General features: G+C 50.1%; 1 protein-coding gene across 1 annotated transcript in view; it reads right to left on the bottom strand.

Moving 5' to 3' along the window:
• The window catches only part of LOC308697489 (venom phosphodiesterase CdcPDE), a 61,052-nt gene that overhangs the window by 7,645 nt on the left and 32,508 nt on the right, over positions 1-20,899 (bottom strand). The window contains exons 20-22 of the mRNA XM_081376769.1: positions 19,711-19,859; positions 17,465-17,588; positions 16,711-16,788 (exon numbers count right to left, since the gene is read on the bottom strand). Coding sequence (XP_081232895.1) covers positions 16,711-16,788; positions 17,465-17,588; positions 19,711-19,859 — 351 coding nt within the window. The remainder of the gene's footprint in view (positions 1-16,710; positions 16,789-17,464; positions 17,589-19,710; positions 19,860-20,899) is intronic.

Here is a 20,899-nt window from a genome sequence, read left to right as displayed (position 1 = left end):
AGCAATCAGATCCACACACTCTCTGCAGAGACACACAACAAGCAATCAGATCCACACACTCTCTGCAGAGACACACAACAAGCAATCAGATCCACACACTCTCTGCAGAGACACACAACAAGCAATCAGATCCACACACACTCTGCAGAGACACACAACAAGCCATCAGATACACACACTCTGCAGAGACACACATCAAGCAATCAGATCCCCACACTCTCTGCAGAGACACACAACAAGCCATCAGATCCACACACTCTCTGCAGAGACACACAACAAGCAATCAGATCCACACACACTCTGCAGAGACATACAACAAGCAATCAGATACACACACTCTCTGCAGAGACACACAACAAGCCATCAGATCCACACACTCTCTGCAGAGACACACAACAAGCCATCAGATCCACACACTCTCTGCAGAGACACACAACAAGCAATCAGATCCACACACACTCTGCAGAGACACACAACAAGCCATCAGATCCACACACTCTCTGCAGAGACACACAACAAGCCATCAGATCCACACACTCTCTGCAGAGACACACAACAAGCAATCAGATCCACACACACTCTGCAGAGACACACAACAAGCCATCAGATCCACACACTCTCTGCAGAGACACACAACAAGCCATCAGATCCACACACTCTCTGCAGAGACACACATCAAGCAATCAGATACACACACTCTCTGCAGAGACACACATCAAGCAATCAGATCCACACACTCTCTGCAGAGACACACATCAAGCAATCAGATACACACACTCTCTGCAGAGACACACATCAAGCAATCAGATCCACACACTCTCTGCAGAGACACACATCAAGCAATCAGATCCCCACACTCTCTGCAGAGACACACAACAAGCCATCAGATCCACACACTCTCTGCAGAGACACACAACAAGCAATCAGATACACACACTCTCTGCAGAGACACACAACAAGCCATCAGATCCACACACTCTCTGCAGAGACACACAACAAGCCATCAGATCCACACACTCTCTGCAGAGACACACATCAAGCAATCAGATCCCCACACTCTCTGCAGAGACACACAACAAGCCATCAGATCCACACACTCTCTGCAGAGACACACATCAAGCAATCAGATCCCCACACTCTCTGCAGAGACACACAACAAGCCATCAGATCCACACACTCTCTGCAGAGACACACAACAAGCAATCAGATCCACACACTCTCTGCAGAGACACACAACAAGCCATCAGATCCACACACACTCTGCAGAGACACACAACAAGCAATCAGATCCCCACACTCTCTGCAGAGACACACAACAAGCAATCAGATCCACACACTCTCTGCAGAGACACACAACAAGCCATCAGATCCACACACACTCTGCAGAGACACACATCAAGCAATCAGATCCCCACACTCTCTGCAGAGACACACAACAAGCCATCAGATCCACACACTCTCTGCAGAGACACACAACAAGCAATCAGATCCACACACTCTCTGCAGAGACACACAACAAGCCATCAGATCCACACACACTCTGCAGAGACACACAACAAGCCATCAGATCCACACACTCTCTGCAGAGACACACAACAAGCAATCAGATCCACACACTCTCTGCAGAGACACACAACAAGCAATCAGATCCACACACTCTCTGCAGAGACACACAACAAGCAATCAGATCCACACACTCTCTGCAGAGACACACAACAAGCAATCAGATCCACACACACTCTGCAGAGACACACAACAAGCCATCAGATACACACACTCTGCAGAGACACACATCAAGCAATCAGATCCCCACACTCTCTGCAGAGACACACAACAAGCCATCAGATCCACACACTCTCTGCAGAGACACACAACAAGCAATCAGATCCACACACACTCTGCAGAGACATACAACAAGCAATCAGATACACACACTCTCTGCAGAGACACACAACAAGCCATCAGATCCACACACTCTCTGCAGAGACACACAACAAGCCATCAGATCCACACACTCTCTGCAGAGACACACAACAAGCAATCAGATCCACACACACTCTGCAGAGACACACAACAAGCCATCAGATCCACACACTCTCTGCAGAGACACACAACAAGCCATCAGATCCACACACTCTCTGCAGAGACACACAACAAGCAATCAGATCCACACACACTCTGCAGAGACACACAACAAGCCATCAGATCCACACACTCTCTGCAGAGACACACAACAAGCCATCAGATCCACACACTCTCTGCAGAGACACACATCAAGCAATCAGATACACACACTCTCTGCAGAGACACACATCAAGCAATCAGATCCACACACTCTCTGCAGAGACACACATCAAGCAATCAGATACACACACTCTCTGCAGAGACACACATCAAGCAATCAGATCCACACACTCTCTGCAGAGACACACATCAAGCAATCAGATCCCCACACTCTCTGCAGAGACACACAACAAGCCATCAGATCCACACACTCTCTGCAGAGACACACAACAAGCAATCAGATCCACACACACTCTGCAGAGACACACAACAAGCCATCAGATCCACACACTCTCTGCAGAGACATACAACAAGCAATCAGATACACACACTCTCTGCAGAGACACACAACAAGCCATCAGATCCACACACTCTCTGCAGAGACACACAACAAGCCATCAGATCCACACACTCTCTGCAGAGACACACAACAAGCCATCAGATCCACACACTCTCTGCAGAGACACACAACAAGCCATCAGATCCACACACTCTCTGCAGAGACACACAACAAGCAATCAGATCCACACACACTCTGCAGAGACACACAACAAGCCATCAGATCCACACACTCTCTGCAGAGACACACAACAAGCCATCAGATCCACACACTCTCTGCAGAGACACACAACAAGCAATCAGATCCACACACACTCTGCAGAGACACACAACAAGCCATCAGATCCACACACTCTCTGCAGAGACACACAACAAGCCATCAGATCCACACACTCTCTGCAGAGACACACATCAAGCAATCAGATCCCCACACTCTCTGCAGAGACACACAACAAGCAATCAGATACACACACTCTCTGCAGAGACACACAACAAGCCATCAGATCCACACACACTCTGCAGAGACACACAACAAGCCATCAGATCCCCACACTCTCTGCAGAGACACAAAACAAGCCATCAGATCCACACACTCTCTGCAGAGACACACAACAAGCAATCAGATCCACACACACTCTGCAGAGACACACAACAAGCAATCAGATACACACACTCTCTGCAGAGACACACAACAAGCCATCAGATCCACACACTCTCTGCAGAGACACACATCAAGCAATCAGATACACACACTCTCTGCAGAGACACACAACAAGCAATCAGATACACACACTCTCTGCAGAGACACACAACAAGCCATCAGATACACACACTCTCTCTGCAGAGACACACAACAAGCCATCAGATACACACACTCTCTGCAGAGACACACAACAAACAATCAGATACACACACTCTCTGCAGAGACACACAACAAGCAATCAGATACACACACTCTCTGCAGAGACACACAACAAGCCATCAGATACACACACTCTCTCTGCAGAGACACACAACAAGCCATCAGATCCACACACTCTCTGCAGAGACACACAACAAGCCATCAGATACACACACTCTCTGCAGAGACACACAACAAGCAATCAGATACACATACTCTCTGCAGAGACACACAACAAGCCATCAAATACACACACTCTCTGCAGAGACACACAACAAGCAATCAGATACACACACTCTCTGCAGAGACACACAACAAGCCATCAGATACACACACTCACTGCAGAGACACACAACAAGCCATCAGATACACACACTCACTGCACACACTCACTGTACACACACTTACAGCACACACTCACTGTACACACTCACTGCACAAACTCACTGCACACACTTACTGCACACTGTACACACTCACTGCACACGCTCACTGCACACACTTACTGCACACTGCGCACACACTCACTGTACACACACTCACTGCACACACTCACTGCACACACTCTCACAGCACACCGCACACAAACACTGTACACTCACTGCACACATTCACTGCACACTCACTGCACACACTCACTGCATACTGCACACACTCACTGCACACACTCACTGCACACACACTGCACACTCACTCACTGCACACTCACTCACTCACTGCACACTCACTGTACACACACACTGCACACACTCACTGCACACTCTCACTGCACACACTCACTGCACACTCTCACTGCACACACTCACTGCACACACACTCACTGCACACACACTCACTGTACACACACTGCACACACTCACTGCACACACTCACTCACTGCACACTCACTGCACACACTCACTCACTGCACACACTCACTGCACACACACTCACTGCACACACACTCACTGCACACACACTCACTGCACACACTCACTGCACACACTCACTGCACACACACTCACTGCACACACTCACTGCACACACACTCACTGCACACACACTCACTGCACACACTCACTGCACACACTCACTGCACACACTCACTTCACACACTCACTCACTGCACACTCACTGCACACACTCACTGCACACACTCACTGCACACACTCACTGCACACACTCACTGCACACACTCACTCACTGCACACACTCACTGCACACTGCACACACTCACTGCACACTGCACACACCCACTGCTCACACTCACTGCACACACTCACTGCACACACTCACTGCACACACTCACTGCACACACACTCACTCACTGCACACACACTCACTCACTGCACACACTCACTGTACACACACTCACTGCACACACTCTCACTGCACACACTCACTGCACACACACTCACTGCACACACTCACTGCACACACTCACTGCACACACTCACTCACTGCACACTCACTGCACACACTCACTCACTGCACACTCACTGCACACACTCACTCACTGCACACTCACTGCACACACTCACTGCACACACTCACTGCACACACTCACTTCACACACTCACTTCACACACTCACTCACTGCACACTCACTGCACACACTCACTGCACACACTCACTGCACACACTCACTGCACACACTCACTGCACACACTCACTCACTGCACACACTCACTCACTGCACACACTCACTGCACACACTCACTCACTGCACACACTCACTGCACACTGCACACACCCACTGCTCACACTCACTGCACACACTTACTGCACACTGCACACACTCACTGTACACACACTCACTCACTGCACACACTCACTGTACACACACTCACTGCACACACTCTCACTGCACACACACTCACTGCACACACTCACTGCACACACTCTCACTGCACACACTCACTGCACACACTCACTCACTGCACACTCACTGCACACACTCACTCACTGCACACTTACTGCAAACTGCACACACTCACTGTACACACACTCACTGCACACTCACTGCACACACTCACTCACTGCACACTTACTGCACACTGTACACACACTCAATACACACACTCAGTGCACACACTCACTGCACACACTTACTGCACACACTCACTGCACACTCTTACTGCACACACTCACTGCACACTCTCACTGCACACACTCACTGCACACTCTCACTGCACTCTCACTGCACACTCTCACTGCACACACTCACTGCACACTCTCACTGCACACACTCACTGCACACACACTCACTGCACACTCACTGCACACACTCACTGCACACACCCACTGCTCACACTCACTGTACACACACTGCACACACTCACTGCACACACTCACTCACTCACTGCACACACTCACTGCACACTGCACACTGCACACACCCACTGCTCACACTCACTGCACACACACTCACTGCACATTGCACACACTCACAGCACACACTTACTGCACACTGCACACACTCACTGTACACACACTCACTGCACACACTCACTGCACACACACTCACTTACTGCACACACTCACTGCACACACTCACTGTACACACACTCACTGCACACACTCACTGTACACACACTCACTGCACACACTCACTGCACACACTCACTGCACACACTCACTCACTCACTGCACACTCACTGCACACACTCACTCACTGCACACTTACTGCACACTGCACACACTCACTGTACACACACTCACTGCACACACTCACTGCACACACTCTCACTGCACACACTCACTCACTGCACACTCACTGCACACACTCACTCACTGCACACTTACTGCACACTGCACACACTCACTGTACACACACTCACTGCACACACTCACTGCACACTCACTGCACACACTCACTGCACACTTAGTGCACACACTCACTCACTGCACACACTCACTGTACACACACTCACTCACTGCACACACTCACTCACTGCACACACTCACTGCACACACTCACTCACTCACTGCACACACTCACTGCACACACTCACTGCACACACTCACTCACTGCACTCACTCACTGCACACTCACTGCACACACTCACTCACTGCACACACTCACTGCACACACTCACTCACTGCACACACTCACTGCACACACTCACTGCACACACTCACTCACTGCACACTCACTGCACACACTCACTGCACACACTCTCACTGCACACACTCACTGCACACACTCACTCACTCACTGCACACTCACTGCACACACTCACTCACTGCACACTTACTGCACACTGCACACACTCACTGTACACACACTCACTGCACACACTCACTGCACACATTCTCACTGCACACACTCACTCACTGCACACTCACTGCACACACTCACTCACTGCACACTTACTGCACACTGCACACACTCACTGTACACACACTCACTGCACACACTCACTGCACACTCACTGTACACTCACTGCACACACTCACTGCACACTTACTGCACACACTCACTCACTGCACACACTCACTGTACACACACTCACTCACTGCACACACTCACTTCACACACTCACTCACTGCACACTCACTGCACACACTCACTGCACACACTCACTGCACACACTCACTGCACACACTCACTCACTGCACACACTCACTCACTGCACACACTCACTCACTGCACACACTCACTGCACACACTCACTCACTGCACACACTCACTGCACACTGCACACACCCACTGCTCACACTCACTGCACACACTTACTGCACACTGCACACACTCACTGTACACACACTCACTGCACACACTCACTGCACACACACTCACTCACTGCACACACACTCACTCACTGCACACACTCACTGTACACACACTCACTGCACACACTCTCACTGCACACACTCACTGCACACACACTCACTGCACACACTCACTGCACACACTCTCACTGCACACACTCACTGCACACACTCACTCACTGCACACTCACTGCACACTCACTGCACACTCACTGCACACTCACTGCACACACTCACTCACTGCACACTCACTGCACACACTCACTGCACACACTCACTGCACACACTCACTTCACACACTCACTTCACACACTCACTCACTGCACACTCACTGCACACACTCACTGCACACACTCACTGCACACACTCACTCACTGCACACACTCACTCACTGCACACACTCACTGCACACACTCACTCACTGCACACACTCACTGCACACTGCACACACCCACTGCTCACACTCACTGCACACACTTACTGCACACTGCACACACTCACTGTACACACACTCACTCACTGCACACACTCACTGTACACACACTCACTGCACACACTCTCACTGCACACATTCACTGCACACACTCTCACTGCACACACTCACTGCACACACTCACTCACTGCACACTCACTGCACACTCACTGCACACACTCACTCACTGCACACTTACTGCAAACTGCACACACTCACTGTACACACACTCACTGCACACTCACTGCACACACTCACTCACTGCACACTTACTGCACACTGTACACACACTCAATACACACACACTCAGTGCACACACTCAGTGCACACACTCACTGCACACACTCACTGCACACACTCACTGCACACTCTTACTGCACACACTCACTGCACACTCTCACTGCACACACTCACTGCACACTCTCACTGCACACTCTCACTGCACACTCTCACTGCACACACTCACTGCACACTCTCACTGCACACACTCACTGCACACACACTCACTGCACACTCTCACTGCACACACTCACTGCACACACACTCACTGCACACACTCACTGTACACACACTGCACACACTCACTGCACACACTCACTCACTCACTGCACACACTCACTGCACACTGCACACTGCACACACCCACTGCTCACACTCACTGCACACACACTCACTGCACATTGCACACACTCACAGCACACACTTACTGCACACTGCACACACTCACTGTACACACACTCACTGCACACACTCACTGCACACACACTCACTTACTGCACACACTCACTGCACACACTCACTGTACACACACTCACTGCACACACTCTCACTGCACACACTCACTGTACACACACTCACTGCACACACTCACTGCACACACTCACTGCACAAACTCACTGCACACACTCACTGCACACACTCTCACTGCACACACTCACTGCACACACTCACTCAATCACTCACTGCACACTCACTGCACACACTCACTCACTGCACACTTACTGCACACTGCACACACTCACTGTACACACACTCACTGCACACACTCACTGCACACACTCTCACTGCACACACTCACTCACTGCACACTCACTGCACACACTCACTCACTGCACACTTACTGCACACTGCACACACTCACTGTACACACACTCAATGCACACACTCACTTCACACTCACTGCACACACTCACTGCACACTTACTGCACACACTCACTCACTGCACACACTCACTGTACACACACTCACTCACTGCACACACTCACTCACTGCACACACTCACTGCACACACTAACTCACTCACTGCACACACTCACTGCACTCACTCACTGCACACTCACTGCACACACTCACTCACTGCACACACTCACTGCACACACTCACTCACTGCACACACTCACTGCACACACTCACTGCACACACTCACTGCACACACTCACTCACTGCACACTCACTGCACACACTCACTGCACACACTCACTGCACACACTCACTCACTCACTGCACACTCACTGCACACACTCACTCACTGCACACTTACTGCACACTGCACACACTCACTGTACACACACTCACTGCACACACTCACTGCACACATTCTCACTGCACACACTCACTCACTGCACACTCACTGCACACACTCACTCACTGCACACTTACTGCACACTGCACACACTCACTGTACACACACTCACTGCACACACTCACTGCACACTCACTGTACACTCACTGCACACTTACTGCACACACTCACTCACTGCACACACTCACTGTACACACACTCACTCACTGCACACACTCACTCACTGCACACACTCACTGCACACACTCACTCACTCACTGCACACACTCACTGCACACACTCACTGCACACACTCACTGCACACACTCTCACTGCACACACTCACTGCACACACTCACTCACTGCACACTCACTGCACACACTCACTCACTGCACACACTCACTGCACACACTCACTCACTGCACACACTCACTGCACACACTCACTCACTGCACACTCACTGCACACACTCACTGTACACACACTCACTGCACACACTCACTTCACACTCACTGCACACACTCACTGCACACTTACTGCACACACTCACTCACTGCACACACTCACTGTACACACACTCACTCACTGCACACACTCACTCACTGCACACACTCACTGCACACACTCACTCACTCACTGCACACACTCACTGCACACACTCACTGCACACACTCACTCACTGCACACACTCACTGCACACACTCACTGCACACACTCACTCACTGCACACTCACTGCACACACTCACTCACTGCACACACTCACTCACTGCACACACTCACTGCACACACTCACTGCACACTCACTGCACACACTCACTGCACACACTCTCACTGCACACACTCACTGCACACACTCACTCACTCACTGCACACTCACTGCACACACTCACTCACTGCACACTTACTGCACACTGCACACACTCACTGTACACACACTCACTGCACACACTCACTGCACACATTCTCACTGCACACACTCACTCACTGCACACTCACTGCACACACTCACTCACTGCACACTTACTGCACACTGCACACACTCACTGTACACACACTCACTGCACACACTCACTGCACACTCACTGTACACTCACTGCACACACTCACTGCACACTTACTGCACACACTCACTCACTGCACACACTCACTGTACACACACTCACTCACTGCACACACACTCACTCACTGCACACACTCACTGCACACACTCACTCACTCACTGCACACACTCACTGCACACACTCTCACTGCACACACTCACTCACTGCACACTCACTGCACACTTACTGCACACTGCACACACTCACTGTACACACACTCACTGCACACACTCACTGCACACTCACTGCACACTCACTGCACACACTCACTCACTGCACACACTCACTGTACACACACTCACTCACTGCACACACTCACTCACTGCACACACTCACTGCACACACTCACTCACTCACTCACTGCACACACTCACTGCACACACTCACTGCACACACTCACTGCACACACTCACTCACTGCACACACTCACTCACTGCACACACTCACTGCACACACTCACTCACTGCACACACTCACTGCACACTGCACACACCCACTGCTCACACTCACTGCACACACTTACTGCACACTGCACACACTCACTGTACACACACTCACTGCACACACTCACTGCACACACACTCACTCACTGCACACACACTCACTCACTGCACACACTCACTGTACACACACTCACTGCACACACTCTCACTGCACACACTCACTGCACACACACTCACTGCACACACTCACTGCACACACTCTCACTGCACACACTCACTGCACACACTCACTCACTGCACACTCACTGCACACTCACTGCACACTCACTGCACACTCACTGCACACTCACTGCACACTCACTGCACACTCACTGCACACACTCACTCACTGCACACTCACTGCACACACTCACTGCACACACTCACTGCACACACTCACTTCACACACTCACTTCACACACTCACTCACTGCACACTCACTGCACACACTCACTGCACACACTCACTGCACACACTCACTCACTGCACACACTCACTCACTGCACACACTCACTGCACACTGCACACACCCACTGCTCACACTCACTGCACACACTTACTGCACACTGCACACACTCACTGTACACACACTCACTCACTGCACACACTCACTGTACACACACTCACTGCACACACTCTCACTGCACACATTCACTGCACACACTCTCACTGCACACACTCACTGCACACACTCACTCACTGCACACTCACTGCACACACTCACTCACTGCACACTTACTGCAAACTGCACACACTCACTGTACACACACTCACTGCACACTCACTGCACACACTCACTCACTGCACACTTACTGCACACTGTACACACACTCAATACACACACACTCAGTGCACACACTCAGTGCACACACTCACTGCACACACTCACTGCACACACTCACTGCACACTCTTACTGCACACACTCACTGCACACTCTCACTGCACACACTCACTGCACACTCTCACTGCACACTCTCACTGCACACTCTCACTGCACACACTCACTGCACACTCTCACTGCACACACTCACTGCACACTCTCACTGCACACACTCACTGCACACACACTCACTGCACACACACTCACTGCACACACTCACTGTACACACACTGCACACACTCACTGCACACACTCACTCACTCACTGCACACACTCACTGCACACTGCACACTGCACACACCCACTGCTCACACTCACTGCACACACACTCACTGCACATTGCACACACTCACAGCACACACTTACTGCACACTGCACACACTCACTGTACACACACTCACTGCACACACTCACTGCACACACACTCACTTACTGCACACACTCACTGCACACACTCACTGCACACACTCTCACTGCACACACTCACTGTACACACACTCACTGCACACACTCACTGCACACACTCACTGCACACACTCACTGCACACACTCACTGCACACACTCTCACTGCACACACTCACTGCACACACTCACTCACTCACTCACTGCACACTCACTGCACACACTCACTCACTGCACACTTACTGCACACTGCACACACTCACTGCACACACTCTCACTGCACACACTCACTCACTGCACACTCACTGCACACACTCACTCACTGCACACTTACTGCACACTGCACACACTCACTGTACACACACTCACTGCACACACTCACTTCACACTCACTGCACACACTCACTGCACACTTACTGCACACACTCACTCACTGCACACACTCACTGTACACACACTCACTCACTGCACACACTCACTCACTGCACACACTCACTGCACACACTAACTCACTCACTGCACACACTCACTGCACACACTCACTGCACACACTCACTCACTGCACACACTCACTGCACACACTCACTGCACACACTCACTCACTGCACACTCACTGCACACACTCACTCACTGCACACACTCACTGCACACACTCACTCACTGCACACACTCACTGCACACACTCACTGCACACACTCACTGCACACACTCACTCACTGCACACTCACTGCACACACTCACTGCACACACTCACTGCACACACTCACTCACTCACTGCACACTCACTGCACACACTCACTCACTGCACACTTACTGCACACTGCACACACTCACTGTACACACACTCACTGCACACACTCACTGCACACATTCTCACTGCACACACTCACTCACTGCACACTCACTGCACACACTCACTCACTGCACACTTACTGCACACTGCACACACTCACTGTACACACACTCACTGCACACACTCACTGCACACTCACTGTACACTCACTGCACACTTACTGCACACACTCACTCACTGCACACACTCACTGTACACACACTCACTCACTGCACACACTCACTCACTGCACACACTCACTGCACACACTCACTCACTCACTGCACACACTCACTGCACACACTCACTGCACACACTCACTGCACACACTCTCACTGCACACACTCACTGCACACACTCACTCACTGCACACTCACTGCACACACTCACTCACTGCACACACTCACTGCACACACTCACTCACTGCACACACTCACTGCACACACTCACTCACTGCACACTCACTGCACACACTCACTGTACACACACTCACTGCACACACTCACTTCACACTCACTGCACACACTCACTGCACACTTACTGCACACACTCACTCACTGCACACACTCACTGTACACACACTCACTCACTGCACACACTCACTCACTGCACACACTCACTGCACACACTCACTCACTCACTGCACACACTCACTGCACACACTCACTGCACACACTCACTCACTGCACACACTCACTGCACACACTCACTGCACACACTCACTCACTGCACACTCACTGCACACACTCACTCACTGCACACACTCACTCACTGCACACACTCACTGCACACACTCACTGCACACACTCACTCACTGCACACTCACTGCACACACTCACTGCACACACTCTCACTGCACACACTCACTGCACACACTCACTCACTCACTGCACACTCACTGCACACACTCACTCACTGCACACTTACTGCACACTGCACACACTCACTGTACACACACTCACTGCACACACTCACTGCACACATTCTCACTGCACACACTCACTCACTGCACACTCACTGCACACACTCACTCACTGCACACTTACTGCACACTGCACACACTCACTGTACACACACTCACTGCACACACTCACTGCACACTCACTGTACACTCACTGCACACACTCACTGCACACTTACTGCACACACTCACTCACTGCACACACTCACTGTACACACACTCACTCACTGCACACACACTCACTCACTGCACACACTCACTGCACACACTCACTCACTCACTGCACACACTCACTGCACACACTCACTGCACACACTCTCACTGCACACACTCACTCACTGCACACTCACTGCACACACTCACTCACTGCACACTTACTGCACACTGCACACACTCACTGTACACACACTCACTGCACACACTCACTGCACACTCACTGCACACTCACTGCACACACTCACTCACTGCACACACTCACTGTACACACACTCACTCACTGCACACACTCACTCACTGCACACACTCACTGCACACACTCACTCACTCACTCACTGCACACACTCACTGCACACACTCACTGCACACACTCACTCACTGCACACACTCACTGCACACACTCACTGCACACACTCACTCACTGCACACTCACTGCACACACTCACTCACTGCACACACTCACTGCACACACTCACTCACTGCACACACTCACTGCACACACTCACTCACTGCACACTCACTGCACACTCACTCACTGCACACACACTCACTGCACACACACTCACTGCACACACACTCACTGCACACACTCACTGTACACTCACTGCACACACTCACTGCACACTTACTGCACACACTCACTCACTGCACACACTCACTGCACACACTCACTGCACACTTACTGCACACACTCACTCACTGCACACACTCACTGTACACTTACTGCACACACTCACTCACTGCAAACACTCACTGTACACACTCACTGCACACACTCACTGCACACACTCACTGCACACTCACTGTACACTCACTGCACACACTCACTCACTGCACACACTCACTGTACACACACTCACTGCACACACTCACTGCACACACACTCACTCACTGCACACACTCACTCACTGCACACACTCACTGCACACACTCACTCACTCACTGCACACACTCACTCACTCACTGCACACACTCACTGCACACACTCACTGCACACACTCACTGCACACACTCACTCACTGCACACACTCACTGCACACACTCACTGCACACACTCACTGCACACACTCACTCACTGCACACACTCACTCACTGCACACACTCACTGCACACACTCACTCACTGCACACACTCATTGCACACACTCACTCACTGCACACACACTCACTGCACACACTCACTGTACACACACTGCACACTCACTGCACACACTCTCACTGCACACTGCACACTCACTGCACACTCACTCACTGCACACACACTCACTGCACACACACTCACTGCACACACTCACTGCACACACTCACTGCACACACTCACTGCACACTCACTGCACACACTCACTGCACACTTACTGCACACACTCACTCACTGCACACACTCACTCACTGCACACACTCACTGCACACACTCACTCACTCACTGCACACACTCACTGCACACACTCACTGCACACACTCACTCACTGCACACACTCACTCACTGCACACACTCACTGCACACACTCACTCACTGCACACACTCACTCACTGCACACACTCACTGCACACACTCACTGCACACACTCACTCACTGCACACACACACACACACACACACACACACACACACTCACTACACACACTCAGTGCACACACTCACTGCACACACACTCACTGCACACACTCACTGCACACACTCACTCACTGCACACACACTCACTCACTGCACACACTCACTCACTGCACACACTCACTCACTGCACACACTCACTCACTGCACACACTCACTCACTGCACACACTCACTCACTGCACACACTCACTGCACACACTCTCACTGCACACACTCACTGTACACACTCACTGCACACACTCACTCACTGCACACACTCACTCACTGCACTCACTCACTGCACACACTGCACACACTCACTCACTGCACACACACTCACTGCACACACTCACTGCACACTGCACACACTCACTCACTGTACACACTCACTGCACTCACTCACTGCACACACTCACTGCACACACTCTCACTGCACACACTCACTGCACACTGCACACACTCACTGCACACACTCACTCACTGCACACTCACTGTACACACTCACTGCACACTCACTGCACACTGCACACACTCACTGCACATTGCACACACTCACTGCACACACACTCACTGCACATTGCACACACTCACTGCACACACTTACTGCACACACTCACTGTACACACACTCACTGCACACACTCTCACTGCACACTCACTGCACACACTCACTGCCCACACTGCACACTCTCACTGTACACACTCCGCACTCACTCACCGCACTCACCCACTGCACACACTCAATGCACACACACTCACTGCACACACACACTGCACACACACTCACTGCACACACACTCACTGCACACACACTCACTGCACACACACTCACTGTACATACTCACTCACTGCACACACTCACCCACTGCACACACTCACTGCACACACACTCACTGTACACACTCACTCACTGCACACACACTCAACACTCACTCTTGAACTGTGGGAACATCGGCACCACGTTTCCAAGTGTCAGTGCGTCGAACTGATCTTCAGACGAGCTGTTCAGATCTGCCAACACAAACCGGTCACACACACACACCTTTACTCCGATACATGGAGACGGTCACAGACATCAAGCCCAGAACACACTACAGTGTAACAACTTTACGTTATACATCCACAAACTGAGGCTTTGCCAGATAAGTCTCACTTCTGGGTACAAATGTCTCCCCAAAGTAAGGTTAAGCAGGTGCACCAGGGTCATTATTGTTAAATAAAACAAAGTAAAGCTATTTTCTATTAACTAAAATAAAAGCTAAAATAAAATATAAATATTAGATGAAATATTAAGTTTTGCCATGGAAAGTGACTAAAATAAGTTTTAGATGATATTAGTCTATTAATAATATTAAAATAAGTGTGTAACGGTGTATAGAAAGAATGTAGGGCGGGGCTTGGTTCTGTGTATCTGTTGTTGATTGGCTGTAGAGATGTGGGTGTGGCTCTCAGCAGTGTATGCAGATGAGCGTGAGCTGCAGGGGCGGAGCTTAAACCGCACTCAGTGATTGGAGGATCCTGCATACGTCACCAGAGAGAAGACCGACGCATCACTGAACATCCAGTTATGACAGTCTGATTAAACATTACCAGCTCAGAACAGTTTAAAATAAAACAACGTTTACAGTAAGATCAACAACATGAGTTTAGATATTAGATGAGCTTACATCTCATGACACACACTCACTGGGTGGATACAGGAAGCCATACGTGACATCAGAGTTGTTGAACTGCTCACAGGTTGCGCTCTGATTGGCTGGAATCCTGACGTCCGCTCGGAGACAATCTGAGACGACCGGAGAACTTCCAGCCTATAAACACACGACTTCGGTTTGTTATTAGAACCAGATCTGCAGAAATTCTGCTGGAAACGTGAGTCATGCTGTGGTGATGTCAGCATGTTGCTGGGGTTTTGATTTGCAATTGCTACAGTGTTCTGAGTGGTTGCTAGGTCACTGCTATATGGTTGCGAAGGTGTTCTGGGTTTTTGCTGTATGATAAACTTTAACATTTAGTAATACTAGAGGTTTGATACATTGCTAGCAGCACTAGTTCTTTATGACTTCTAGGGGCCCTATTTTAACGATCTGAAACGCAAGTATCAAGCGCGAAACGCAAGTAACTTTGTGGGCGGGTCTCGGGCGCTGTTGCCATTACACCGGTGGGATAAATGACTCTCCAACGCAAGTCTAAAATGTGTTGGTCTGAAGTAGCTTCATTACTCATAGGTGTGGTTTGGGCGTAACGTGAAAAAAAAACCCAATCAGAGCGTCATCTCACATTCCCTTTAAGAGCAGGCGCGCTTGTTTCATGGCGGATTGCTATTATAACGGCGGATTTGCCAGGAGCGTTCACAGCCGAGGAGACCGGCGTTCTCGTCAGGGCCGTAAAACACAGAGAAGTGACATTGGGGATGGAGAAACACACCCAGATTAGCTTCAGTTAAACAGGCGTATGATAATTTGGGTAAATGTGTAAGCTAAATGTATGCCTATTTTTTCACATCTTCATGGACACAACAATGATTTCCCTCGTGTGGAATATTTTTCCTTGTAATTATGTATGATTTTCTAAAAATGAAAACTGCTGTGTCTGTGTGTAGATGAGAGAAGCAAAGTGTGTGTGTGTTGTGCATATGCTACATTATAGCCAAGCATGCGCCCTCAAAATAGCCTCTGAATAACATGAGCAATGCGCCACTGACTTTACACTCGGTTTGCGCCGGAACACGCCTCCTCTTTTCGCTGATCCGCCCCCGGGAGCGCAAGTTCACTCCCTAGTTTACCGACGTGCGTCTGTGGAGGGAAAAGTCCGCTGTGCGTCGGGTGAGAAATAGGAATGACACATGCGTCGCTGTACAAAGTCAGTTGCTCTGGGTGCGAGATAGGGGCCTCTGTCTCCTTACTGATATTTCTGCTGTAATGATGTAATTATCTCAAGATGAAATAATTATAATAAATACAAATTAAATATTTTTAAATAATAATAAGATAAGTGTGTGTGCTCTGACCATTTCGTCTACAATGAAGGAGCTCCAGACGGGTGTGTGTGTGTGTGTGTGTGTGTGTGTGTGTGTGAGTGAGTGTGTGTTCTGACCGTTCTGTCCACAGTGAAGGAGCTCCAGACGGGTGTGTGTGTGAGTGAGTGTGTGTTCTGACCGTTCTGTCCATAGTGAAGGAGCTCCAGATGGGTGTGTGTGTGTGTGTGTGTGAGTGAGTGTGTGTTCTGACCGTTCTGTCCATAGTGAAGGAGCTCCAGCAGGTGTGTGTGTGTGTGTGAGTGAGTGTGTGTTCTGACCGTTCTGTCCACAGTGAAGGAGCTCCAGATGGGTGTGTGTGTGAGTGTGAGTGAGTGTGTGTTCTGACCGTTCTGTCCACAGTGAAGGAGCTCCAGACGGGCGTGTGTATGTGTATGCTCTGACCATTTCGTCTACAATGAAGGAGCTCCAGACGGGTGTGTGTGTGTGAGTGAGTGTGTCAGTGAGTGTGTGCTCTAACCGTTCTGTCCATAGTGAAGGAGCTCCAGATGGGTGTGTGTGTGTGTGAGTGTGTGTGAGTGAGTGTGTGTTCTGACTGTTCTGTTCACAGTGAAGGAGCTCCAGACGGGTGTGTGTGTGAGTGTGTGTGAGTGAGTGTGTGTTCTGACCGTTCTCTGTCCACAGTGAAGGAGCTCCAGACGGGCGTGTGTATGTGAGTGAGTGTGTCAGTGAGTGTGTGCTCTAACCGTTCTGTCCATAGTGAAGGAGCTCCAGATGGGTGTGTGTGTGTGTGAGTGTGTGTTCTGACCGTTCTGTCCACAGTGAAGGAGCTCCAGACGGGTGTGTGTGTGAGTGTGTGTGAGTGAGTGAGTGTGTGTTCTGACCGTTCTGTCCATAGTGAAGGAGCTCCAGACAGGTGTGTGTGTGAGTGTGTGTGAGTGAGTGTGTGTTCTGACCGTTCTGTCCACAGTGAAGGAGCTCCACACGGGTGTGTGTGTGCTGTAGGCCGTGATGAAGCCGTGTTGATTCAGGACACAGTATTCAGCATCAGACTGCAGGACTCGCGGACGGCCGAACAACATGTGCCGTCGCTCACTGTCTGCCACTGCACATATAATAATAATACACATATTTTATTATTTACGGTTTCTTAATTTCTTGGCTCTCAGTGATTAAACCATAAAGTTTTTACATTGTGGGAAAACAGCAGGACACCCATAAAGCTTATATTTTGTTATTCTCATTACAAATCCAGTAAGATGGTTCACTTTCATATGCAGGTCATGATCAGTTTATAGTCCCTGAATAAACATATCTGAAGTAACATGCGGTCAGTCACGCAGCTGTGCTCAAGTCTGTGACCGACACCGACCATCACTGGAGAATTCCTGCTGAACTTTATCACCTTTGAGTAATATTGACTTTCATATCTTAGCAACATGTTATCATACATCACTGTTATCTCAGCAGCGCTTCACAAACACCTCCACTCCATCTTACTCAGGAACTTCCTCATTTAAACTCAGTTTACCCTTTCAGCTGGAGATACACAGTCCACAAGAGAAGAAACATCAGGGGCACAGGTTAACTGTGGGGAACTGAAAACATGCAGCTCAAGTTCATTTGGATAAAAGCATTAGCCAAATGCATCAATCCATGGGAATCCAAATATATGACTTTGGTGTTTTGAGCATCATGATCTACTATTTAAAATACAGGGATGCCTATAATAATGGTCAGTAGTTTACTGTAATATGTGATGTTACTCCAGACAAAACACTGTTTTCATGGTATTCATTTCAGCTCATGTTGCTCAGCAAAAACAGGCAAAACATACTCGGTTACTAACGTAACCTTGGCTCCCGGAGATTCTCTTCATGAGTAATGGGTGTGTTTTGTCTCTTTTCTCTTTTGTCTCTGTGTTCCCCCTTCAAGAAACGAATCACTAAGTCGTTCCTGCCTATAGACTGGCTGGCCACAAGAGCATGGCTTGCTGCTATGGCCGCCACGCTGGGTCTTTATTTCGGGCTGTGCACCAGTCGGAGAAGACAGACCACTTACGGGCGTCTAGCAGACGGGGCTCTAGCCTCAGAGATAGTGCTTAATACCCTCGCGCGGAGGCCCATAGGCTTCTGTCGAGGGGCC

The sequence above is a fragment of the Scardinius erythrophthalmus genome (genome assembly GCF_964197995.2).
Source record: "Scardinius erythrophthalmus genome assembly, chromosome: 10".
In the NCBI taxonomy this organism is placed as follows: Eukaryota; Metazoa; Chordata; class Actinopteri; order Cypriniformes; family Leuciscidae; genus Scardinius; species Scardinius erythrophthalmus.
The sequence above is the reverse complement of the archived record's forward strand: the minus strand, read 5'-3'. Positions and strand labels throughout refer to the sequence as shown.